This window comes from Protomyctophum bolini (assembly GCF_963924005.1).
Source record: "Protomyctophum bolini genome assembly, chromosome: 23".
NCBI lineage: Eukaryota > Metazoa > Chordata > Actinopteri > Myctophiformes > Myctophidae > Protomyctophum > Protomyctophum bolini.
In genome coordinates, this window is record NC_137884.1 from 16,267,620 (window position 1) to 16,293,242 (window position 25,623).

Consider the following 25,623-nt stretch of genomic DNA (forward strand, 5'->3'; position numbering starts at 1 on the left):
GTTTATTTTCAGTATCCAATATGCTGGATACCAGAGACAAAAACTAGCTGGAGTGCACTGTAGCTCACTATTGTGTTGAAAGGTTTATGAAGGCAGACAGGCAGACAGGTTTATGAAGGCAGGCAGAATGAACGTCTTTATTCAATTTCTTTTTTTTTTTTTTGGAGAAAAACAACAGTGGATCTTTGCGATCGAAATATCATCAGCTCCATGTTAACATTGGCCTTACATCGTAACAAGGCCTTAAAACTTAACATCGGAAACTAAAGAGTGGATTGGTCCACAAATGACAAAACCCCACCCCCACCAGTCATTTCAAGCATTCTATTGATTTGATCTTAAGCCAACTGTCAGTCATTCAGCAGCCAATCAGGCGGCAGTACCGCTGGAATAAACAAAACTAAAAAAAACAAAAACAAAAACAGGAACGATGTACAGGAAGATCGACCAATCAGAAAACAAAATAAGAAAGTGGGAGGAGCTTCCAAGCCTCAGAAGGAATTATGATTTTCTTTTAATATAATTTTGTCATCATTTGTCAAAGTCTTTTAATCTGTAGTTTGTTTTTCGTTCTGGTGAATTCTCCCCTTCTAACTGCTGTTTCAGTGCAATTCCTCATGGGTAACGATCGCTCGCTAGGATTGGGTGTGTGTTTTAAGTACTACACACATACGCGTGTGCGTGTGTGTGTGCGCGTGTGTGTGTGGTGTACAGTGTGTCGTCATGGTTACATGCTGCAGGGGGAGGGGCTTCCAGCAGCTCTGTGGTGCCGCGTTGCATCGTGGTTGACGTGGTCTTCTTAGCTGGTGTCCATGGACTCCATGTTGGCCGAGCTGGAGTCTCTCTGGATGGAGTCAAATATTGCGGCCAGCTCCTGATTGGATGAGATCTGTGTCTGGAACTCCGACATAAGAGGAGATTTCTCCGCCTCGGGGATGGAGAGCAGCGACACGACGGCTCGCATCGCACTGCGCTTCAACTCATCCTGCTTCTCAAACTCCTGTTTCACCGAGTTAGCCTTCACCTACACACACACACACACACAGTGTGATTCACGGGGAAAGCAGGCTTGAATGAGCTGAAATTGAAGCTAAAGCTAAAACGGTCAGTCAGTCCCGCACGCACCTCGATTAATAGTAAATCCATGATGATCCCACTCATCATTCAGAAGCAGTTGTTTCTTAATCCAGCGCTAATTTAAGTCAGAGATGGCAGTAATGGAGAAGTAAATGGAGCCGTACGTGGCGCGTGTGTGTGGTCTGCTGTCCAGTTACCAGTATGTAGCCTTTGCGCTGTCTGAGTTAAAAAAAAGTTTGAAGCCAGCGCCACCCGCAGCAATTGAATGTCGCTGCTATGCCGTTTGAGTCAGTGTAGCAAGTGCAAATATGAGTGACTGACTGATGTGAGTGACTTGTCAGTCTCTGTAATGTTATGCTGCAGTATCTGTGGATATGTGTAGCCTGTCACTGTCGGAGTAACCCGCCGTGTGCTGGAGGCGGTGCGGTGTGTGTATGAGGAGCGAAGTGGCGGCCGGACGTCGCCGTGTGTTGATGTAAACATTAGTCTTTTGTCTGTGTCTCTCCCCTCTCAGTCATTGTCGAGCAAAGTGTCAAGTGTGCTGCGCTGTATGAAAACATTGACAGTAGACCTGGATACGAAAACTGCATACGAACACGAAGGTGACCTCAGAACTAAAACACCAATGAGTGTGTGTGTGTGTGTGTGTGTGTGTGTGCATGTGTACCTTGGTTGTGCATGTAGCTCGTAGAGGTTCTACCAGTCTGTCGAGTCTCTGGAGAACAGCACTCGGACACAGAGATGAGAGTCGCGCCAGCATGAGAAACGTCAACATCTGCAAACATACATAGTATACATTAGTATTATTGTTATTCATTATATTTAATAGTCATTATACAACAGTCCACTGTTTGATTGGACAAGAGGCATTCCATGAGGGTTAATATTAATTACCAGTGTTATTATAATAATAACTAAAAACACGTGCTCCTCTGAGCACATGTCTCCACCTGGCCTGGTAGTAGAAGTCTTAACCAATCTAGGATGAGATATGAAAAAGCGGACAGGTCCATCTTGATGACATGACTATTGACATTATTATTGATGAATATTGATGACTATTGATATGTGATAATGGGCAAAATTTGGGCCCCTGGAGGTGCTATAAGAGGACAATGTGAAGTTTCACAGCAATCGGATGCTGCGTTCATAATTTGAGGCATTTTGTTCAAAACGAGCCACTCCAGCAAACTTTAGATGCCAATCAGGATGGACGCAAAATCAGTCTCGGCAATGCCTTCGGCCAGACAGAGACAATAATAATAGACTAATGATGTCACTTATAATAGATAGGCCATGAAGATGATGTAATACTGGTGAAGTTCTTTAACCACAAAGCCCTATCTTATAACTTGTCGCGCAATGAAAATAGTAGATCTACACACTCACAACATCATATCAACGTGTTGTGAGCTTTATTCCACACCTATGACATCGGGGCCGTTTTTAAACCTTTAACTGTGTGTGTGCAACTGTGCATGCATGTGTGTACCTTGATGTCATAGTGGTCTTTGAGTCCGTCCTCTACATGGTTGAGGAATGTGAAGATGTCCAGTCTGTCCAGACAGCTGTCCAACAGAGTGTACATGCACTCGAACGCCGCTTTCCTCAAATCCAAACCATCATCTACTGTGTGTTTGAATGGTCCCATCTCCACCTGCACACACAATCACAAAGATATGTTGATGTCATCAAATAATATACAACTGTTACAACTGGTCAGGAAGGGTCCCACAGAAACCAGAAATTTCAAGTTTCTAGTTTGATGAAGGCAAGGTGAGAAATGTAAACATACGGTAGACACATAAAACGATAACAACTGTAAGCTAAATGGTGTCTGCAAACTACCACTCAAAGAATACCACTTAATTTATGCTTGACCGTTTAATGTGTCATTTGGCCAAAAATAACTGATCTCGCCTGCAAGTGACACCGTTATAGTGATTTATATAGTATAAATTTGATTGAAGCATCACAATCAAGATCAAAGTTGATATGCAGACTACTACTTTGTGTGTAGTCTGCACTCTAGTCTAGGGTATGCACGTCCAAACAGAAAAGTCCTGTCTGATTGCATTAAACAATGTTAAATTCATCAACATTGCAGCTGTACGAAAAGCTTGAATTATCCTCCATCTGCAAAGTTTTTGTTTCATAAAAATCCACCATAGAAACGTTATGAGCTACTTTCTGTATTTGATTATTATATATGTGTCAGAATTTAGAAGTGCTTGTTTTCAATAACACAACATTTTGCTGCCTCCTGCATTATGTGACATTTAGAAAAAGGTGGTACGCAGGACGGTTGAGTGATTTCCAAACTCCAACACTCCATGCTGCTCAATGTTTTGCCACTCAGTCTAGATGAGGGGGGCGTGTCCTGATGGGAAAATCATGCATGTCCATACTCTCTAAAGTATGGCAATCAGCCAATTAGACTTTGAGATATCTTGTGTGCAAGTGGATGACTTAGGCCTCTTTTACACGGCGACCACCTCAAGATAAAACGGCAAAGTCCTGTTGCGTTTTTATTTACCCTTTACACGAGACGCACACTTTTTGAAAACGCTATAATGTCGCTACCCTATGCAACACAGGCTGCAGGCAGCCCAGAGCATGCAGGCAGATCATGCCACGGGATGGTTATATATTTTATAATACATTAGTAGGCTACATAAACGCTGCTGCCGTGGCTGCCACCTATCACAAGGCATTTTATTTACATTCACCATCGCTGATGAGCAGCGCTTTGTAGGCGAGGAGGGAGGCTTGTTCAGGAACTCCATTATATCATATATGGCTCTGCATCAATGTAATGAACATATGCGCTGTGAGCCAACGTGAGCCATGATGTCATAAGTTTGGAGAAGGGATAAAACGGCGTTCTCAAAGATTTCCACTCTGGAAGGTGGTTTCACTTTGTTGCGTTTTCACCACCTGAAAACACCATTCTCGTCTAAACGAACACCAGCAAACGATACTTTATTTAGCCGTTCTCTTGTAAAGACCACCTCAGATATGCGATCTGATAGATTTAATGTTGGTGGCTTTCAGTTTCAGTTCACAGTTCAGTATTGCCTCAGAATGGGAGGCACTGCAGAGGCTACAATAATGAATTAATTAACAGTATAGGCGATATACCCCCAAATACCCGGGTTGAGGTTATTCAGTAGGATGACTGACATTCTGCCATGCTGTGAAAAGAAGAACGAACAATAGTAATGCCATTGCAATAATAACTACAACAAGGAATAACAATAATAATACCTCTCGTATGAGTTCTTTCCTGACTTTGGTCTCATTATAAAGATGTGGTAGAACTGTGTCCAGAAGCTCTCGGATCAGACTGGGCTTATTATGGGCTGCTGAGTTGAACGTTACCAAGGCGACGCGCCGAACATTCAGGTCTGGGTCTTCTAGAGTCTTCAGGAAGTCACCTGGAACATGAGCCAATTAGAGACATACAACTGTGTACACATCTATACAGCTTTGCTGTGTGTGTGTGTGTGTGTGTGTGTGTGTGTGTGTGTGTGTGTACCTATACAGTTCTTCAGTAGAGGGTCTATGGGTTGAGGATGATCTGAGATGGTGAACTTGACAGCTGTCACCACAGAGCTCCTGGCGTAAGACGAACCTAAACATTATTAACAAATTAAACATTAACATAACATTAACAGTACCACTAATTAAAAAAATAAAAACATTAATAGTACCACTTTTTAAGGAACATTAACAGTGCCTGTCAATATTACCGGTATGTCCAGTCTCCCTCTCCTGATGAAGAGAGGGATTTGCAATGATGTCTGAACTACAATTAAGTATTGTACTAGGATACTCTACCAAATAAGTTGTACATCAACCCAACACTTGTTGTTTACAGCACAATAACCAAGACTTAGTATTATTATTGTTTGTGCATGATTGTGTGTCACTGCGCCTTCCGACTGAAAATTATTAAACAGGCAACATATTTAGATGGATATATTTACATAATTGCATGATGTTAACACCACGAGCGACAAGGACGGAGTTCTCCGTTCAATCAATTAGTAACGCCCAGCGTTAAAACCGATCGCATCTCTCCACAGGCTGGGAGCGTCTGTTGCGCAACATTCAATGTTATTTCCCAGTGGGAGGTAATCGAAAATGTCCCCCCCCTATTTTAGCCGATGAGACCGAAAATCTTAAAACGTGAATAATTCTTGATCTAAATCATTCCGTCCAATTCTAAGCAAAGATTATGAGTTAGACGGTCCCGTCGCTAGTCGTGTTAGAATTAATCATACCTCCCGTTGTTGTCGATCGCCTCGGGAGTGTTTTGACTACATCCGGGATAGCGCCTGGTCTGTCGCTAAATGTGCTCCGCGGCTATAAATCGCTGGGCGCTCTGATTTCATGTATTAAATAACCCCGGGTGTTCGGGTGTTACTGTGTAGTTGGAAATGTGGACTAATAATGAGTGTATAATATACACTAAACACAAAGATACTGTAGTATATGTAATCAATGTAATATAGATATATATTTACCTGACAGTAGATAACCCTTCAGCCTTGGCAGTAGAGTTTCAGGGTCAATCAGAGTTAACTTTCCCAGACATTCAGCAACAACGTTTCTGGTTCCTTCCTCCTGACACTCACAATGTTTCAGCAGCAGGGTCCACACTGACTCTACATAGGGCTTCAGACCTGGAACTGAAGCTGAGCCTAAAACAATACACAAAGGTTAGTACACTACTAACTAGACAGAAGCCACACATCAGACCCACTACTGAACCTGGGATGTAAACAGGGCTGCAACTATCGATTATCTTCTTAGAAATTATTCTAGATCAGTAGCGTTTTTGTTTATTCGACTAACCGAAAACGTGTTATTTATTTAAAATATATCAAAGTCGCCCGACTTTGATATATGCAATGACAAGAATCCCAATCTTATGCAATGACAAAGTTTGGGATTCTTTGTCATTGCAAAAGAGAACTTTCTTACTGCTATTGCCACACAGTTTCCTTGAGCAACAGGTTTAAATCACGGTTTAAATTAAAAAAGGTTTGAAAACCTCTAACATTCAGTTCATTCCACAGTGTGGGCGCTACAACGGAAAATTATCTATCCCCCGGGATTTTAGAGATCTTAAGACGTGACTGACTGGTCAGTCGACCTCAGCACCCTTGTCGATTCTTTGGGAGCTACAAATTCCGATTTGTAGACCGGTTGCCAACCCATTTACAGTAAAAAACAAACATTAAAATCTTAAACTGGATCCTGTAGCGCACATGGAGCCAGTGTAGGGAGGCGAGAAGTGGGGAGATGTTGTCATACTTCTGTGTCCCTTTATTTTAAGAGGCGAGCGGCCGCATTTGGACTAACTGTAGTCGTGACAGGCAGGCTTGGGTGACGCCAACATAAAATGCATTACAGTACCGGTAGTCAAAGTTGTGAGATAAAATTGAGATAAAAGCATGCATAAGGCCTTCAAAATCATAAAAGGTTACAGCAAACCGCCAAAAGCTTCAACTGATAAAACGTACGGTGTCAAACCATATCCCCCGTCTCACTGTGTCAGGTTTGTGTTCCTAATCCTAATACTATGGAACACAGACCTGAACTAAATAAATCTGCGTAATTACAAACTTACATAAACGTAAAACATACCCTCTGTAATAGCGTAGTAGTGGAATATTTACCTATTATCTCCTTTAGAGAGTGCAGTAATAGATACTGTCTTTTGGGCTGAGAGGAGATCTCTGCGAGGACGAAGGGGAGATACTCTGGCAGGTTGCCAACAGCGATCGAACCCAACGCATATGAGGCTGCCGATTTCACCTACAGATAGAAGACAGGTGCGGACAAACTGTTAAGAGTTGTGTTGTGTTCTTGTTTAGAGGCAAGGAAAACTACGAGAGCTTGGGTAAATATAGTTTACTGGGCAATTGTTTGTAGGTCAATATAACACAACGCGTTACAAATAGCTACAGCTTGTTTGCATAATCAACACCCGGGCACCTGAATGAGAAGTCACCATTACTGAGTTCACCCAGGTAATGACATTACACCACAAAACTGTTAACACAGACTTCACACGGTGTGGATGCACAGAGTAAGCCTCGGAGTCGGTAGGCATTGGACTTTAAGTTGCTCAGTATTAGAAAGCACACACGTTTAATCATACAATGCTACTTTAATTGATTAAATTGATTGATTTGGTAGTGAAGGCAGACAGTTTACAGTACATAAGACACAACGACCGAAAACACGATGTAAAACTATGCACCATGGATTCTTGTCTCTCGTGGTAAAGCTCCCTCCGTGACACATTTATTTTGTAGCCTACTTTAATTAGATTTAAACCAAAAACAAATGCATTGCTTTGATTTCCAGGTTTTGAGGATTGTTCCAACTTCACATCACAACATCACAGCACAATGAGCACATCGTTGGAGCGATGCGTCTCTGTTCCACAGATAAGTCCCGGGCTTGTATCTAAACTAACCCATTACAAAAAATAGATAAGTATAAGATAAGTATGAATCATTAATTTGATCTTGCAAGAGAGCACATTTCGGCCCGGGCGGCTGGCGTAGCCGTCTGGGCACCTTGACTGGTAATCCAGTCTGGCAGTGTGCCGCGGGTTCGACCCCCGATCCCGACGGCCTTTACTGCATGTCACCTCCCCCATTTCTCTCCCCATTTACTGTCAGCCTACTTTCATCTATCCCTCTATCAATAAATACATTTTAAAAAGCAAGAAAATGTGTGGGAAGCGGTAAACAACATTTGGGTGGATGGGGGCAGTATCACCTCTTCACTTGTGGAGGAGAAAGCATCTAGGATGACAGTCTTGAGTTCTGGTTGGCTGCTCAGGTCCACATGATGGCCAACTTCACCCAATGACAGCAGAGCTAGCAGTCTGATAGAATCAGTGGAGCGGCTGTTCTTCACATCCTGTTAATTTCAAAATAAAACATTCAGATGTGATCCCTTAGTAGTTAGTACAAAAGTGAAAGAAATTACAGTTACAATTTTGACGCTACACAATCTGACAACTGGAAGTCTCGCTGCTGGTACTGATGTAACGGTTGCACAGATCACGTTAAACTCTGACCACTGAACAAATCAAACCATTTGCACACTTTCTGAGTTACAGATCTGTAAGGGTCCATTTGGTTCCTATCTATTGATCATTCATCTGGGGAACCCCAAGAACCCCCTCAAGGACCACTGGGGGTCCCAGGAGCCCACATTGAGAACCAGTGCCTTAGATCAACTCACTCTGGTGAAGTTACTGAACTGGTTTGGTGTTTGTTCCAATTCAACTTGGAGGACTTTGGACTTTGTACTTGATGGTGTCGCTTGCAGAAATGAGCCAATCTACAAGCTCACATGGGACACGTTTCGAGCTTGTAGATAGGCCATTTTCAGCACACGTGCAACACCATTGTACGACAATTACAAGTATTACAAGTATCAATTCTACAGTGTGACATGTACCTGTATGAACTGTCCCACGACAGCAGGTCCTTCGTTGGGACAGGCTCTGGTGAGCGCTGCCACACATTTAGCAATGGAGCAGTAGGCCTGTTTGTGAGCCAGCGCAGAACTCTGGGAGTAGACTGGTCCTGTTAGCATCCTCAACAGGTCCATGTAACCCAAACCTACTGTATCTGTACACACCAGGGCCTACACACACACACACACACACACACACACACACACACACACACACACACACACACACACACACATTAGTAACCTGATTCTGCATCAGCAGGTATTTAGAGAGGAGTAGAAGGAGAAAAGGAATAAAAGAGGAAGAGGTGTACAAGGATTCAGAGCAGTAGTAGAAGGAGGTGTAGAAGTAGAAGTAGAGCTGGGCGAGACGACCAACACAAGCAAGATCAAGTTGGTTATGGATTCTAAATATCGGTTTCGATATATTTTCGGTAAATTGTCAGCATTACAGTCTTATTTAGTTTTGTGTTAATGTACTGTGTGGTTACATTCCCGTGGTTTATGTATGCCATGTTATATTGTTAAAAATAAAAAGATTATTCTAAACAATTAAATTATATTTTTGTTTAATTGCCCAGCCCCTTGTAGGAATGGCAGGATGTAGTTACCTGGTAGAAATCCAACATGGCCGCCAGCGCTCCTCCCTGCAGCAGTGGGGATCGAACCAGCGCTATGAGCTGTGTGAGGATGTTTCCTCCACTGAGCTGAGCCAGGGAGGAGGGGTGTGTCTGAGCCAACGTGGACAGGAAGCTCAACGCCATCTGAGACACGTGCATGTCACTCTCTGATATGAGGGGGGGAAGTTCAGCGAGAACCGCGTCTATCATGGCTGGAGTCACTGAGGAACTGATCAATACAAAATACAAGATCATCAACAACACTGATCAACACAATATATTGATGCCGTCGTGACAGAAACCTTGTGTCGCCATATTTCAATTTTGGCGTATTTTTTTGTAAATGAACGCCCTACTTCGCCAAACTACCGTGCCACACAAAAGTCGCAAAAATATAAATTTCAGGTAGCGGCGGCTTGTGAGCTTGTACAGTAGATCGGCAAATATTTTAGTGAAAATGAAAGTGGTTAAGTTTGTCTGTGGGTGTTTATTTAACCAATAAGTAAAAAAAATAGCTTATGGGCACGGACCACTGGCCTTGCAGTCCAGTCACTCCCGGCACGCTCCCCGCCGTTTCCTGTCGAAGGGACCCATGTCAGAAAAACAGGCGCCTCCCGTTCGTATGTTTTTTTCCCCTCTTCTGAAATGCAACAGTTTTGCATCTACTGGGATTCCCCCTGACAGTGTCGACATCCATCATGGCCAAACTGTTAAAATGAATCTGTCAGTGTGTCACTGGTAGACAGAGAGACAGACAGAGGTACCTGTAATTCTTCAGCAGGATGTCCAGTGCAGCTAAAGTACACAGTTTGAGAGCTCTCTGGTTCTTGCGTAGGAAGGATGCCAGGATGGGAACAGCTTCATGAAGTACGGGACCCAGGTCGATGTTAAGAGGAGAGCCTGCTATCAGCGTCAACGCTAACAGAACAAAGAAAAGACAATCATTTTACTCTTGTGTATTGCAACATATGGAATCTGTTTATTGAGGTAGCACTACAGTGCCTTTAACAGTAGTGAATCTGGTATTGTGCTAGTAGTATATATTTAGGTAGTAGTACGTTTAACAGTAATGGGTCTGGTATATTTATTTAGGTAGTAGTACCTTTAACAGTTGTGAGTCGAGTGATTTCATTTTTGAGTCGTTCCAGGAAGATGAGCAGTGTACCAGGGAGTTCAGTGGGCAGACGGTCACCTAGGTAACGGCACAAGAAGACATGATGAAACGGGTTGTACAACAGGAAGATATGTTAAAACAAACTATTACTATTCATTACCTTACCCTCTCTCTCTCTCTCTCAACCCCCCAGCCCTCCCCTTCCACCCTCTCGCTCTCTCATCTCTATGCCTATGATCCAATAAAGACTGGAATGGTTGTGTCTCCTGCCAATCAGGTATATTCATCCCCCGCCTTTTATTTTTTTTAAACAAAATCCAATACTGAACATGATCATATTTAAAAATCTGCATTCTGCGTTGTTATATAATAATAATAATAATAATAAACAGTCACATACAAGACAAGAATGTAAACCTTGGTTACCACTTACCTAGGTTACAGATGATCTGGCCCATACAAGAAATGGCTCTTTCTTTAACTTCCTGGTCAATGTCAGCAGCTCGCAAGCGCTTGATTGTACAGCTGAACAAGTCATTGATGTAGGGGGTGGGGTCAAAACTCTCTTCCTCTGTTAGGCTGTCCAGAGGTCTGATCACCTGGAAGAGCACAACCCAATCCATTTAACTGACACAGAACTAGTTGAGGGTTAGGTTTACTTACAACGAGACTAACTAAGGGTTGTAAGTTCAACTCTCTATGTTACCCAATGGCTTGTCTCGCATTACCAGACAACTATTCCACAATCTCCGAATGCTATATAGTCTGGGACTATAGCCCCCAGTAACGGAAGCTGCCATTTCTGTTCACGAAAATATATATTTTTATTTCCTTTTCTGCTAAGCAACAAACTATAGCCTTAGATGTTTTCTATTTATATTAGGATAAATATGTGCGACTGTAAAGACGAAACGGAAGTAGCGAGGAGGCTCCACTTCCGCTGTATCCGGATAATCATGAGACCTTTTCCGTTGGCCCAGACTGTATGATGAAGCGTTTGGAAAACGCGGAGGCAACAGTCTGGTAACGCGAGACTACCCAATGGCTGCAACAAGGCCAGTGGGGTATGCATTTCCTTCCTGTCTCGCTCAGTGAGAGTCTGAGGAGTTGAAGATTTAATTACTGTACCTTAACCAGCTGCTGTGTGACCAGCAGGGCTTCAGAAGTGATCTTGTAGAAAGGGTCTCCCACACAGGCCACCACGGGTGGGACGAGAGCAGAGATGTGTGGGTGGAAGGCGTGAGGCGGGTGCGAGCACAGGATCACGTACAAACACGACAATGCATCAATCTTCAGGTTCGAACTGCTGGACTTGTCATTGAGACTGAAGATTATACCTGAAACGCACACACACACACACACGGGAAGAGAGTAAGTTACTGTACCTGTCCAGTACTCCAATAGTAGTATTGCAATGCTGAATTCACACCAGTGGCAGAAAGCAAATGTCCGCACTCTGGGATTCCGCTAAATGGGTGTGTTCAAACTTCAAGGTATGAGCAACACCCTAAATAAGCAAGTTCTGGCCCAGCGAGAGATCCGCTGCTCTGCTCTTTTTTTGTGTGAACAGGGACGAATTCGGTCACTTCCTCAAACGTTATCGTTCTTCTAGTTGTTCAGTTTCCTCCATGTGGATATTACTAACCTAATCCAAGCCTATTTCAAATTAGCTGAAGCTCTGTCTCACTGCACTGAGTCAATGGAAAAGTTGAACTTTTCCCTACTTTTCTGCTCCACCCTTAGCTGAATACGCCTCCTACCATGGTGAAGAAAGCAGTGGTCGGTCGTTCATCGCCACAGTTAATGGATGAAACTGTGGCGATTTTCAGAAGGCAGAATACCACTGCTGGTGTGAATTCAGCATAACAGAACCGGTAGTACAGTAGTACTACCAGTTTTGGACATGTTGGACAGCTAGTAGTAGTGTTGTAAAGGAACTATTAACCTTTTGTAACTGTAAGAGTACTGTAGCAGTTCATGTAGTACCTGGTATTAGTACTGGGATGTGTTGAACCACGGCTCCAGGAAGAACGTTCACCAGTTCAGTCAACATGTTGAAGCAACACTGTCTCGTTTTCACACTTTTTTCCTTTAACTGCTTATGAAGAGCTTTCACTATCATAGGAACCTACATACATTCGGAGACAAAAGGACAGACTACATGTTATGATAAGCTCCTGATGATTAACAGGACTACTGCGTAACCCACGTTCCCCGCTATTTAATCAAATATTCTACGCTGCCTAGATTGTTTTATTACCTTTGCAGCATACGCATACGTATTTGCGCTTTTGATCCGTGAAAAACCGCTAGTAAACAATCCCAGCATTTGTTATTGAGCCGACAAAAAAGCCACTTCCTTGATCCGGGTCACAGACAAAGAGCAAAGCGAGCCAAGATTGTCCCTACCCCCTTGTTCACTTGCATTGGGCTCAATTTCCCAGAAGCCCTAGCAGCCCAGAGCATGGGTTGATTTCCGGTTTCGTCATCATAAGGCGACGGCCTCGTCACCAGGTCCGTGACAAAGCTGCAGTTTCTTTTTAATTATTAAAATACAGCAAATGAAACGCATAAAACAAATAGCGGGTTTAGCGTATTAAGCAGAATTGATCATTTGATTAAACAATTTCAAGCCCTCAAAGTGGGGTTGATATTTATAGGCAGGGGTCAACACAGCCCACAGGATTTTACATTTCGGACATAAAAATGCTCAATTGCCTCTGTAAACAGCGTTGAGTGTGAGAATGCCTTGTCTCTCATTTGGTCTTCTCTCTCTCTCTCATAAAATACACACATAATTAGTCATAGGGAAGAATAATTGTGAAATGAATACAAGATGTTATGACATATGTCTCCTTAATTTACAACGAGGTGAGGACTGATGACTGCTTACAACAGAAATATGGTTTCATTAAAAATTTCCGCCAGGCCAAAGGCCCAAGACGGAGATTATGTTTTTGTCCCCTTTTATGTGTCAGACCAATCAATACCAATAACCAAACCTTTTGTGCACCCCTGTGTGTACCTGGCTCTGTAACAGGGTTAGAGGCGTCTCTCCTTGCTCCATAGCGTCTGGATCGGACATCCACATCTGAGCGGGTCGGGTTTGTTTCAGCAGAGAGAGATATGCATGGAAGACATCTGCCTTCACATTCTCCTCCCTCTCCTACACACAACAGACACACACGTTTGGGTTAACCGTTTTGAAGGATGTACCTTTATTTAAGCGATATTTCAGACTGCTGTGATTTTTCTGCAACATTCAATGTTTCAGGTATGCTCCGTCGTATCAGTGTCACGCGGCAAAAACAGCAGATTTACAAGCTTGCAGGACGACTTTTCAGCATGCGGCACCATCATATGACAAAGTATAAAACAACTTAAGTCTACTAGATTTTGGGAAAGTGGTTTTCAATCTTTTCTGGATCAGGGCAAGCTTTAAGAATTCACAGCCCACCGTGCATTTTCAGAGCATGTTATGATCAATTGATCCAGCTTGGATTATGATTCAAATCTTTGTGTTTGCAAATAATTTGGGGGCCCACTTCAGAGCCCACAGGCTGAGAATCCCTGCATTAGGAGATACAGTAGAATTTCATATGACAAAATATGATTGGTGTCACAGGTAGGAGTGATACCTTGAAGCGGGCGATGAGTGCAGGGGAGACGGAGCGATAGAAATCAGGAAGCATCTCATGTCTGGTCGAGACGACAGCATCCAGACACTTGGCCGACGCACGACGCACCTTCCAACTGATGTCATCATCATCACTGTACTCTTCATCACTGCCTGTAACATTATCATAAGCATCACCGTCTCCATCACTACCTACATCATCATAATAAGCGAGGAGCACACTTTTCTAGTCTTACTATCATTCTCGAGTCTATCATTTATTTGTTATTGCTACTAAACGTTGAGGAACCAAAACCAAATAATTTTACTCCTGTGGACTAATGTAGATAAATTCCAAATTATTACTGAATCCAAGTACGCCCTTTATCCGAATAAAACCTTTTACTTAGAAAATATTTACATAAAAAAGGTCCAGGTTTTTTTTAATTTACAGATCATTAGGTTCATATGCAGTTTTTTAATGATTTAGAATTAAACTATTCTTCCATTTTGCACTTTGTCTCACGTACCCCTTGTTGTACCTCTGTGGACCACTAGAGGTACTAGTACGTACTGTAGAGACACAACATAATACAACTTAATCATAATCACTGTACTCAACATCACTGGCAGTTAAAACCTTGGCTCTGTGGTTACCTTGGTAATCTTCGTCATTCTGTTCCGCATCCATAGCGTTGTCATCCTCATCTTCATCATCGTAGTTGTAGTTGGGATCATAGGTCAGGTAGCGCAGACACAGTGAGATCACCGTGGGAACGTGGGGGTACACCTCCTTAGGACACCTGACAACAACATCTACAGTGTTATTGCAAAACAAATCAACTAAAATACTAGTCAATACAATAGAGTATCCATGTCCTGACTCTGTGATATTGTCGGGGAGGTAGCTCTGCATCGTTTATATTTGATACATTTGTCCGTTTCTGGCAAAAATGTAACTACTGTAATTCAGCGGCAGTAACATTAGCGCTTTCTCGCCGTCAGTGATTCTTCTTAAACATACGGCCGGGATCATTCGTTTATTTTTGAAACACAGTTCTTATTAGGCACAATATAAGATGACTATGGCAATTCTGAATGGGGGAAAAATACTTCAGTGCTCTATTCCAAAACAAGACAACTTCTGCACTTGCAAAACTGAAAAGTCTAAATGAAAACTACACAAAAACTAAAAACAATGAATGAATGATATAACTATAATAACTCTGCTATGTACGAGTACCTCCTAACGAAGGACTCAAACGCTTGGATGCAGTACTCTCTCAATTCATCATCGTCCACATTACAAAACTTCACCACCAACGGAATGATCTTCTCCAGATATTCACCTGAAAGACAGACATAGATGGTAGAGAGGTAGACAAACTGTGTGTGAATTGGTCAAATATCACAAAGTAAGATGTGACTTGACTACTAATCATATTTTCATCACTTGGACTGAAGGAAATAAGGAACGTAAAGAACACAAATATGTGATGTCAATTCAATCACAACCCATTCTGGCACAACACCACTTTTACTTTCTCAGGAGACTGAAGAAGTTGGGCATGGTGCACCACTGCCTTGTAATGGGAACAGTACTGACCTCAATCGTCACTGGCAGTACATAACAAATTTGTTTCTCCCCCAGAACAATTGGACAGAAGGAACTAGTCTATAGACAATGTACACACTCACAAGGTGAATTTTCTTTGGCCTTCATCAGTGCTGAGTAGCCGAAATGCTTCCATTTGTCATGACTACTGCTTCGGTAAACACAAAATTTAAAGTAAATTCACCTTGTAAGAGCGGACGGTTACTATAGACTGTTCACTGAGAGTCTGCACCAGTCTGTCAACTGACAGTAGAGCACTCTCAGCTCGGTCTGCACTTCAGTCCACAGACATTCAATGAGCACATAATCAGTCATCGTAATTGGTGCGAGACATCATAATTATTTTCATATCGGTTTGAAACTTTGATAGAGATTCTGCATTTTTAAGTCAAAAACATCCCATACCAATATGACGACCGATTAATAATGCTGCTTAATAAATGTAACATAATTTTTATGACAAAAGACAGAAAACAAGAATTGTGAAAACTTGTCCATTTAGCCGTCTTACCGATGCGATGTCCAGCCTGTCTGCTGATAGCAGCCGTACACTGAATGTATGTTCTGGTAGTTGACATGTTCAGGGCGTCCCATGTGCGTCCCAGTTCAGACAGCAGGTGTTCGATTAGGTCAATGAACACCAAGTTCCCACATGACATCACCAGGTGACCCAGAGCCATGATGGTCCTCTGATAACAAAATAATAATAATATTAACAATTTCAACATCACCACACGTGAACCAGTCCCATGATGGTCCTGTACTACCATAACAATATGAACAATGACTTTCGGTTGTAGAATTGTAATGAAATGAGTTAATTAGTTGTGTTACACTTCCTCTTTTCACATTCATATGAATTAGTACCAGCCCTCTAACACTGCTATCATTAGTGTAAGGAGTAATCATTAGTACTAACGCACTACGACCCCATTAGTAAAACATCAGGAGTTGTCACGAAAATCTAATTTCTAACTTTGATACAATAACTTGATTTCTTTAAAAAAGAATATCCAATAGCATTTTCAATATGGCCTTGTTCTCATCATCACATGCCAGCAATCAGTACTATTAGTCCAGCAGTGGGGGGTGTGTAGTGGGAAATTTGATATATAGTTTTGTTTTATTGGCCTAAAGTATTGTCTATATGCATACATTAATGAATCCACTTGCTGTCCGGCTGTCAGCATGGAGCAATTCGTTTTATAGGGGTAGATCATTTTGGTTGGCTATGGCTAGTTTGACAAGGCACATGCTAGGATGCTAATGGTATGGTCAAATATATCCCCCTATAAAACCAATTGCTCCATGCTAAATATATAACTATGTAAATGTATATAGACCATATATATTTTAGGCCAATAAAAAAAAAAACTATATACCAAATTTCCCACTTTCCCCAACCGGGGAATTTAGCCGGACTAAATCCATTAGGGCTGGGTAATAATAATAATATCAATATTATGACATTAAGATCAAGCTCAGCGCTTAATGCTGCAGAACAGTAAAGTGGTATAATTGTGTGAATTTACCCGACTGTTCTAGCCGTTACATTATGTCTTTCCCTACTTGATGATTATTCATCAGACATCTCATTTGTGTATCTATTTTGTCAAAGCATCATTATTAATCTCCACTATATTAATGAGAGGAATTTGATCCAAAATATAGTGATATTGTGATATCACCCAGCCCAACTATCCATGCCACTGCCCTGAAGTCAACTAATGACCTGATTTATACTTGGTTGTGCGTTGTGTCGCATACCGAAAGTAGCCAAATCTACCAGTAAGTTCACAATGCCATCTTCAGTGCACAACACCGGCAGCATCCAAGTATAAACCAAGCATATCAATGCAAACACAAGCCCTTACACAGCCTACCCGAGGGAGCAAAGAGCTGCGAGTAAGCGCAGTAGCTCCTCAACTAAACTCAACGGCGGGAGTATATTGAAGTCCACATAAGGTACCAGAAGACAGAATTTTATTTAAGCTGGTTTGACAATACCGGGAAGAAAACAGAATAGGTTATATTAAAATCAAATTTAACCAGATTAAATCAAGTTTAAGGACAACTTTGAATAAAAGGCATCATTCAAAAATAACCATATATCTAACAAACTAATAACACTGTCACTGATGAAAATATAATCTATTTTAAATCAAAGATCTAAATTGAATCTAAGGATTACTCACAATTCCCACCACCCTGTGTCATTTTAATATCTAGGGTTAGGGGTCAGGAGTACCTTTCTGACAGCCAGGCGAGGAGATGTGAGCTGGGGAAGCAGACAGCTCAGGATAGAGGGATGGAAGTTCACCAACAATCCTCCCTGTCTGTACAGACAGACAGACAAAGAATGAGTGACTTAATAAATCAATAAGCCACAAGAGGTTACCTGGCTGAGAGGCGTGGTGAGGCACGACACGCAGCAGAGCGTCTCCAATCCTCTCTAAAATACAAGATAACCTCACACCTCGCATGGCTTATTGCTTTTCTAAAACATTTACAAACATGACAAAAAACTATTCCTAATTGAATCACTGAAGAAAGTAGTTACACTTTGGGGCCACCAGATAGAGCCGCTTCCTGGTTTACTCAGGCAGTCCAGCCAGGCTGTGTGTTTATGACAAACTTTGCCAAACAAATACATAGAGGCCTGGGCCACGGTAGAGCGGGCGCCAGTCCAGGCACCTAGGCTGGCAATCCAGCCTGACGGTGTGTCGCGGGTTCGAGTCCTGAACCCGACGACCTTTGCCACATGTCTCTCCCCCCCCCCCCCCCCCCCCCGACGACCTTTGCCACATGTCTCCCCCCCCCCCCCCCCTGTCGTAATACTGTAAAAATCTATCGATAAAGGCAAAAAAACAAAACAAAGAAAAATAATAAATAAATACATAATGAAATCCAGATTTAGCCAATATGTCTGTGAACATCACATCAAAACAGCTAGCATCTGTCAATAATAGAAAAAGAGCTTATCAGAAACCCCTTTAATAGGGGCATCATTTCTGATTTATACTCTATGTTAGTAGAATTCTCTCCTGAATCCTCTGAATCCAAACATAATGCATCTACAAGAGGAATTGACATTGGAAGAGTGGAGCTCAGCCTGTATGGATGCTCATTCCCAGACGGGTAACACTCGGTTAAAACTGTTGCAATATAATTGGATGATGAGGGTCTAATCACTCCAGAGAAATTAAATAAATTTAGTGCAGATATTCCAGATACTTGTATCAGATGTGGTAAAGACAAAGGTACACTTTTCCATTGTTTGTGGGCTTGTCCAAGAGTGAAAGAATTCTGGGAAGAAGTGAGGAGGGAGATTCAGAAGATATTGTCGATAGATATTGAGCTTGACCCAAAACGGTTTCTATTGGGTCTTTGCCCACCTGGCCATAAGATTCAGAGTAGCGAACAAAGATTTCTAGATTTATGTTTACTACAAGCCAAAAGTGCTATAGCCTTATCGTGGAAAAAGATAGGCAAACCCAGTATTGCTCAGTGGTTTAGGGAGTTATCATTGCGTCTTCCTCTGGAAAGAATCACTTATACTTTGAAGAATAAACAGAAGATGTTTGATAAGATATGGGGACGGTTTATCCAATATATTACGGTTAATGATTTATCTTATTTAATGGTGGAAACTGAAAATGTCTAATTGTATTCTCTGCAGCTGTTTGGTCTTGTGGCCATAAGGACTCTGTTGTTGTTACCATTTTAAGTGCCCTTATTTTATTTTATTATACTGTACTTTTATTGTTTACTGTATTTACTGTATGTTATTGTTTTGTTTTTTGTTTGTTTTTCATTTTAATATTGTATTGTCTGATGTATTATTTTGTTGTATTGTCCGTTTGTCAAAAAAAGAAAAATGCAATAAATATATTGTTAAAAAAGAACAGCTAGCATAGCTACTTAGCGAACAGCTGTTCTGAGTGTCAAGGGAATGGGTCACTTGTGTATTTACAATAACGCCGCCCGGGCCGGAGTCATTCAGTCACCACTCATCATCCTATGTGCGTGGGCGGTGCTTAGAAGCCCACACAGCCAGGGTTTGTAAGGCAATCAAGCGCTTTCCTTCCCTAGTTCAGCTAGGAATATGCTGGATCACTGTAACGTGCCTGGGATTGATATAAACTGATTTAAGGTGTAGATTATCGTGAGCTTTACTACATGGTCTAAACAGAAACCAGTCAAATCAGAATCAACACACACACACACACACACACACACACACACACAGTGTGGTTACCTGCAGAGCATGTCCGCCATGATGTCGAGGGCCTCCAGCTGAACAGACACATCTTCCTGTTTGGCGATGGCACTTGTCAGTCTGCCAGTTATCTTCTTACAAACACTGGCTGCTAGCGCTGAGCCTAGAGAGATTGATTGATATTTTTGCATATGATGCATAAATAAAATACGTATTTCTACCAGGGGGCATGGGCTGGAATTTTCTTGTTTACGCATTACGTGTACACAACTACACATTATGTAGGCACAAATGCCGAATAAATAATAGACCTTGATATGAAAAGGGTTGAAAACCACTATTGAAAACTATATTGTGTCCAAGATAAAGTCACCTCAGGAGCCTGTCAGTCAAATACATTGTTCAAATTAATTGAGAAACCTGTGAACATTCCCACCTCAGAAGATCACACTTCTTGAGAAAGCATGGTGTTTCTTTCTTTCTGTCGACGTCTGCTCTCGGCAGGTTAGCTTGAACAATTCCCAATTGAGATGTCTGCTCTTACACATTCACTAAGACAGAGGGAACTAGCAGGGTTCAGGAGATGACTCATGAAAGTATATTGGGCTGCATCACACTGTGATGATGTGGAGCAGACTCCATGTTTCATCTGCAGGAGCAGGAAGAAAGATCAAAAAGTGTGATCCTATGTTCAACCTGAGTGTTCATAAGATTCTCAATTTATCCGAACCCTTAAGGTCCCCACAGCGGCGTTTCTCCATCGATTTTCCGAAAAACGCGGCCGGTGTGCAACCACCTTTACTGTGACTGTAACAGACTGAGATCGGTATTTTAAGTGACCGATGATAATGATCAGACTGGTCAAATTATTCAAGCTTGCACTGCAGTGGTGGACATAGTACACAAGTACTGTACTTAAGTACATTTTTGGAGTACACTCGGTCGGGGGTCGGGACAATTTGAACCCCATCATTTTCTGACAGTTTGGTCCCTATAAAAGCCAAAAGTAAATTTTCGCAAAGAAATCCTACGGAAGTACACCTCGTACCACACTATTAGCTCCAGGCTTGTTAGGAACAGCAGGCCATGGGGCCACTGAGGCAGCACAGCAAGCCTAAAATGAGTGGTTATTTGTGGGTAAAACAAGCAAGTTGTTGACTGTATGTTTTTTTTCCCTCGCTCGATTTTAGCGTTGGGTCCTGGGACAAATAATGACAACATAAGATTAATAGGTGACAGGAACTCAGGAAGCGTATTTGTGAGGGAAAGTTGATGATAATAATAATAAGACTTAAAAATATTAAACCAAGCACTTTGACCAAGGTTTTGATAATTCGAGAGACAATGAACCAGGATTTGAGTAAATCAGTGGTTTAGATGTCAGTAAATCAGTGGTTTAGATGTCTGGCCTGCTTTGTTGTTACCATCTATGTAACTTGCAACATTAAGTTAGCAACATCCCAACATGAAGAAAACTGAAAAGCATGAAAATCTTTTGTTAATCCTGAGCTAATTTAACCAGGAAGCTGCACCTACATATTGTTTTTTATAAATAAGTTACCAGGATTTGTTGTAAAAAAGGGTGGTGAGTGAAAATGACCTAAATTAGTTAATTTACAATATCAATGAATTATGGATGCTTCTATGCAGGTAGTAGAAATAACAATAGTAAAACTATTAATGATAATTGTAGAACTACGTAGTAGTATTAACAGCAGTACAGTAAGCAATACCACTAAAGACAGGTGGAAGTTATCCTAGAACATTTATTAGTAGTAATAACATTAGTATTTATTAACATTAGTACCAGTATAACAGCAGTATTAGTAACAGTACTTGTAAACATACCACTAGAGGCAGGGGGAAGTTCGCCTATAACAGTCTTCAGTCCGATGGACGAGATGTCTCGCAGCTGCTCTTTGTCAGACAGCATGTTGGTGCACAGCGTGTCCACAATGGTCTCAACTTGGTACTCCTTCACCTTGCTCACCAGAGGGCCCAGGCTAATCACAAAACATAGCCGTTTCCGTTAGCTAGAAAATACATTTTTATTATCTGTAAGCCTTGCCGAGCCATGAGACCCATAGGGCAGGTGCCTATCTCCTGTTTCTGTAGTGTGGGGCAGCTTGATGTACAAGTACACCCCTGGACATGATGTCTAAGTACACCCCCTGAACATGACGCTAGTATGTCGCCGGGATTTACCCCCAATCCAAGCAGGGAGGCACTGGATCCCATTTCTCACAGTCTTTGGTATGAGCCGGCCGGGTATCGAACCCCGACCTGAGGACGGACACTCTAACCACAAGGCCACTGAGCTGGTTAATCCAACTAATTAAAATCTCATGGGACACAATGTCCATTAAAAATGACTCCAGATGCTGACGACCCGTGCTGCGTGTCACTCCCATCTCTCTCTCTCTCTCTCCATTTCCTATGGGTCTACTTTCTCTATCAATAAAAAGGCAGAAAAAGCTCAAATATCTTACAAAAACATATTTATAGAACCCAAAAATATCTAAAAAGTAATGAAAATAGGAAGGTTTTCTGTGGCCTACTGGCAGTGTGCACAAGACATTTGGCAGTTCGCGGGATTACCTCCCGAAGATTCTACCCAACAACTCCACAGCAACCATGTTTGTCCTACCCCAGATTCGAACCCAGGTCCCCTGCACAAGTGCTGCTAATAGAGCACCGCAGTCCCGCCCCCTCTCAGAAAAACGAGTGGCCCAGGAAATGAAACCCCAATGCATTCTCCCATCGGCACTTCTAATATAATTTATTTAAAGACGGTTACGCCGCGGACAAAGCCAATTCGGATCGTGACAAATCATGACAATGAACACAATGTTTTGGGCCGATCAAATCATTAGAAAGAAGAAAATAAAGGCAGGAGACAACACTATTTGTTTTGTTTTTCGTCTTATAAATTATTTGATCGGCCCAAAACATTGTGTTCATTGTCATGATTTGTCATGATCCGAATTGGCTTTGTCCGCGGCGTAACCGTCTTTAAATAAATTATATTAATCAGTGCCGATGGAAGAATGCATTGGGGTTTCATTTCCTGGGCCACTCGCTTTTTTGAAAGGGGGCGGGACTGCGGCGCTCTATAGGGCACACTTTCTTACTCCAGGGAGAAATCGAACTTTGATCTTCAGTTCAAACATTTCAGAACCTACAACAGGATCTTAACTTCTGAGCAACACATGAGCAAGGAGACCAAATACAAGCACGACACGACAGTTATGTTTTAGTGTAGAAACAGACAGATTGATCAAAATAATAAATAGCATATTTTTCAAAAAAGTGATATTATGGCCCAGGCAGTTGGCGTAGCTGTCTGGACACCTTGGCTGGTAATCCAGTCTGGCAGTGTGCAACTGGTTCGACTCCCGATCATCCCCCCCCCCTCCCCCATTTCCTGTCAGCCTACTTTCATCTATCCCTCTATCAATAAAAAGCAAAAAAGGCGAAAGCAAAAAAGAAGGGTCATATTATATAGCTTTAACTTCCTGACCTGAAGCCAGTTTTACAAATGCCTCCTAAAATCTTAACAGATTTCTGAAAAACACATTTTGCTATATATTGTTGCTGTCGGGCAGAAACATCCTATCTCCATATTCTCATCAGAGAATAAATAGCAACAATCTAAAATTACAACAGAAGCTCTATCATGACGAGTAAGCGATGAAGCGGAAGTGAAGCCTCCCCACTCTCCCCTCCTCCCCACTTCTGTTTAGTCTTTACCATCGCCCAAATTTATAATGGTTTATATAATATAAACCATCTAAGCATATATAGCTTGTTGCTTAGCAGAAAAGGACAAGATATTTTAAAATATATTTTCGTGAATGGAAATGGCAGCTTCCTTACTCAGATTTCGGGAGGTGCAGTTCCAGACAATTTATATAGTATTCACAGATTGTGGAATAGTTGCCTGGCTACACGAGACTATGTATCTACTAGCCAGGTCACTCTGACTCAGTGTTACTGTAGCTATGATGACTGGTCGGCTGCTGTATAACCCCCTAAGGAAAATATAGCAGCTGACCAATCAGCATAAGCTTATCATTATCACCCCTCTCGACCAGGCCAAATAAAGGCTGGGTATGTTTTTTTAGTGCAACATATATATATATATATATATATATATGTATGTTGCACCACCATATAGTCATCTACATAAGCATGCTTTTCCCCATTTGTCCAGAAAACTGAAATATCTTCCACATTTTTGACCGGCACCAAATTGTCTTCTTGAATATCTGATTCAACTTGAACACATCAAAGAACTTGGTGTGGCAATGAGCAACAGAGACCAGTAGAAGCAGCTTATGTCGCAGATCTCGAGGGCACTCGAATGATGATGATGCCCAATCTGACAACCACAACATTTGCATACACTGTATGTAGTGTGCTAGTGTGTGCATGACTGTATGTGTACTTACCATTTAACAGCCAGGTTTTGAACTTCTCCATTTTTATCTTCCAACAACTTCAAAATCATCTTCACCACCTGTTAATTATTCAGCAAGTCAGTCAATCAACTGATCTAATGTAGTTTCAATCCTATTCATTCAGGACGTCTAGCGCTATAGAACTGGTATGAACTGTATATAAGTGCATCCTCAAACGTTTATGTCAAGGACCCCCAAATGGAATTGAATTTGGCACCATCTCTAAAGATTTGTACAGTGTTGATGTTGAGGAAAAGGATTACAAATCTGTCACAATGTTTCAATATTTTCAAATAGCACTACTGCTATTGGTGAACCACTGCTGTACATAACTTGTACACAATGTATTGAACTGGTGGAAACTATATAGAACTTGTTATGTACTATACTAGACTTGTATGATGTTGCAATGTACAACTGGTATGAACTGTACATAACTCAAACTGGTATGGACTGTATGTGGTACGGACTGGTACAGAACAGTACAGAACCACTATAAACAGTACAGAAGCAGTTATGAACTGGTATGAATTGTACAAAACTGGAACTGGTATTAACTGACCTTCCTCTCGCTGTCATCATCCAGTTTGATTGAATCCTTCTGCAGCTCAGACATCAGGTCATTGGTTGCCATGAACCTAGAGAGAGAGAGAGAGAGAGAGAGAGAGAGAGAGAGAGAGAGAGAGAGAGAGAGAGAGAGAGAGAGAGAGAGAGAGAGAGAGAGAGAGAGAGAGAGAGAGAGAGATTACACATGTGATTTAACGGTGGGAATAATCAGGTTCTGACAGGCAGAATGGTATGGACACAGGCATGGACACAGAGTGGACACAGAGTAGAGAGCCAAAGTTAGACAAGGCAGACATGCAGAGATGTCAGTTCAGTCATGTAGACAGGTAGATAGATTGGTAGTACTTTTCAGAGTTGGACAGTCATGTAGTAGACACTAGAGAGACAGGTGGTACAGGCTTCCAGTCTCAACATGAAAAAAATAACTCGTTCTCACTTCAGTGTCACACACACTTCTAGCAAGCAGTCACACTCATACAGAAACAGACTGACTTTGCCATGATAGCCACAAACAAGCAGAAGACAGACAGACCTGCTAGTAGTATGGACAGCTAATCGAAGAGCCACACGTGAATTATTATTCCAACCGGTTGCCGTTAAAACCTAGAATCATAGTTATTCTTATAAACCAAAATAAGATTATGGTTGACCCAAGCTATAGGTAGTTGACATTACTACAAATTACTAGAAGCATCCTGTGGCTGGTAAGATAACAGATCCATGTATTATTATTATTATTTTTTTTTACAGTATTTCAGTGGCAGTGAATTCTGCTGATGCCTTTCCCCTCTACCTTGCTTTGTACCAGACCACCATAGTGCTACAG

General features: G+C 41.8%; 1 protein-coding gene across 1 annotated transcript in view; it reads right to left on the reverse strand.

Moving 5' to 3' along the window:
• Positions 1-115: 115 nt before the first annotated feature.
• Positions 116-25,623, reverse strand: part of cand1 (cullin-associated and neddylation-dissociated 1) — a 26,987-nt gene continuing 1,479 nt past the window's right edge. Inside the window, exons 2-26 of the mRNA XM_080757220.1 lie at positions 24,793-24,868; positions 24,222-24,289; positions 21,619-21,773; positions 19,810-19,933; positions 17,800-17,887; positions 16,063-16,240; positions 15,180-15,285; positions 14,594-14,739; positions 13,959-14,110; positions 13,346-13,486; positions 12,307-12,448; positions 11,449-11,657; positions 10,754-10,919; positions 10,309-10,398; positions 9,971-10,124; positions 9,198-9,435; positions 8,569-8,757; positions 7,879-8,022; positions 6,765-6,903; positions 5,607-5,783; positions 4,616-4,711; positions 4,345-4,514; positions 2,570-2,734; positions 1,745-1,852; positions 116-1,024 (exon numbers count right to left, since the gene is read on the reverse strand). Of these exons, the coding sequence (XP_080613346.1) occupies positions 800-1,024; positions 1,745-1,852; positions 2,570-2,734; positions 4,345-4,514; positions 4,616-4,711; positions 5,607-5,783; positions 6,765-6,903; positions 7,879-8,022; positions 8,569-8,757; positions 9,198-9,435; positions 9,971-10,124; positions 10,309-10,398; positions 10,754-10,919; positions 11,449-11,657; positions 12,307-12,448; positions 13,346-13,486; positions 13,959-14,110; positions 14,594-14,739; positions 15,180-15,285; positions 16,063-16,240; positions 17,800-17,887; positions 19,810-19,933; positions 21,619-21,773; positions 24,222-24,289; positions 24,793-24,868 (3,646 nt within the window). The 3' untranslated portion in view covers positions 116-799. The remainder of the gene's footprint in view (positions 1,025-1,744; positions 1,853-2,569; positions 2,735-4,344; positions 4,515-4,615; positions 4,712-5,606; positions 5,784-6,764; positions 6,904-7,878; positions 8,023-8,568; positions 8,758-9,197; positions 9,436-9,970; positions 10,125-10,308; positions 10,399-10,753; positions 10,920-11,448; positions 11,658-12,306; positions 12,449-13,345; positions 13,487-13,958; positions 14,111-14,593; positions 14,740-15,179; positions 15,286-16,062; positions 16,241-17,799; positions 17,888-19,809; positions 19,934-21,618; positions 21,774-24,221; positions 24,290-24,792; positions 24,869-25,623) is intronic.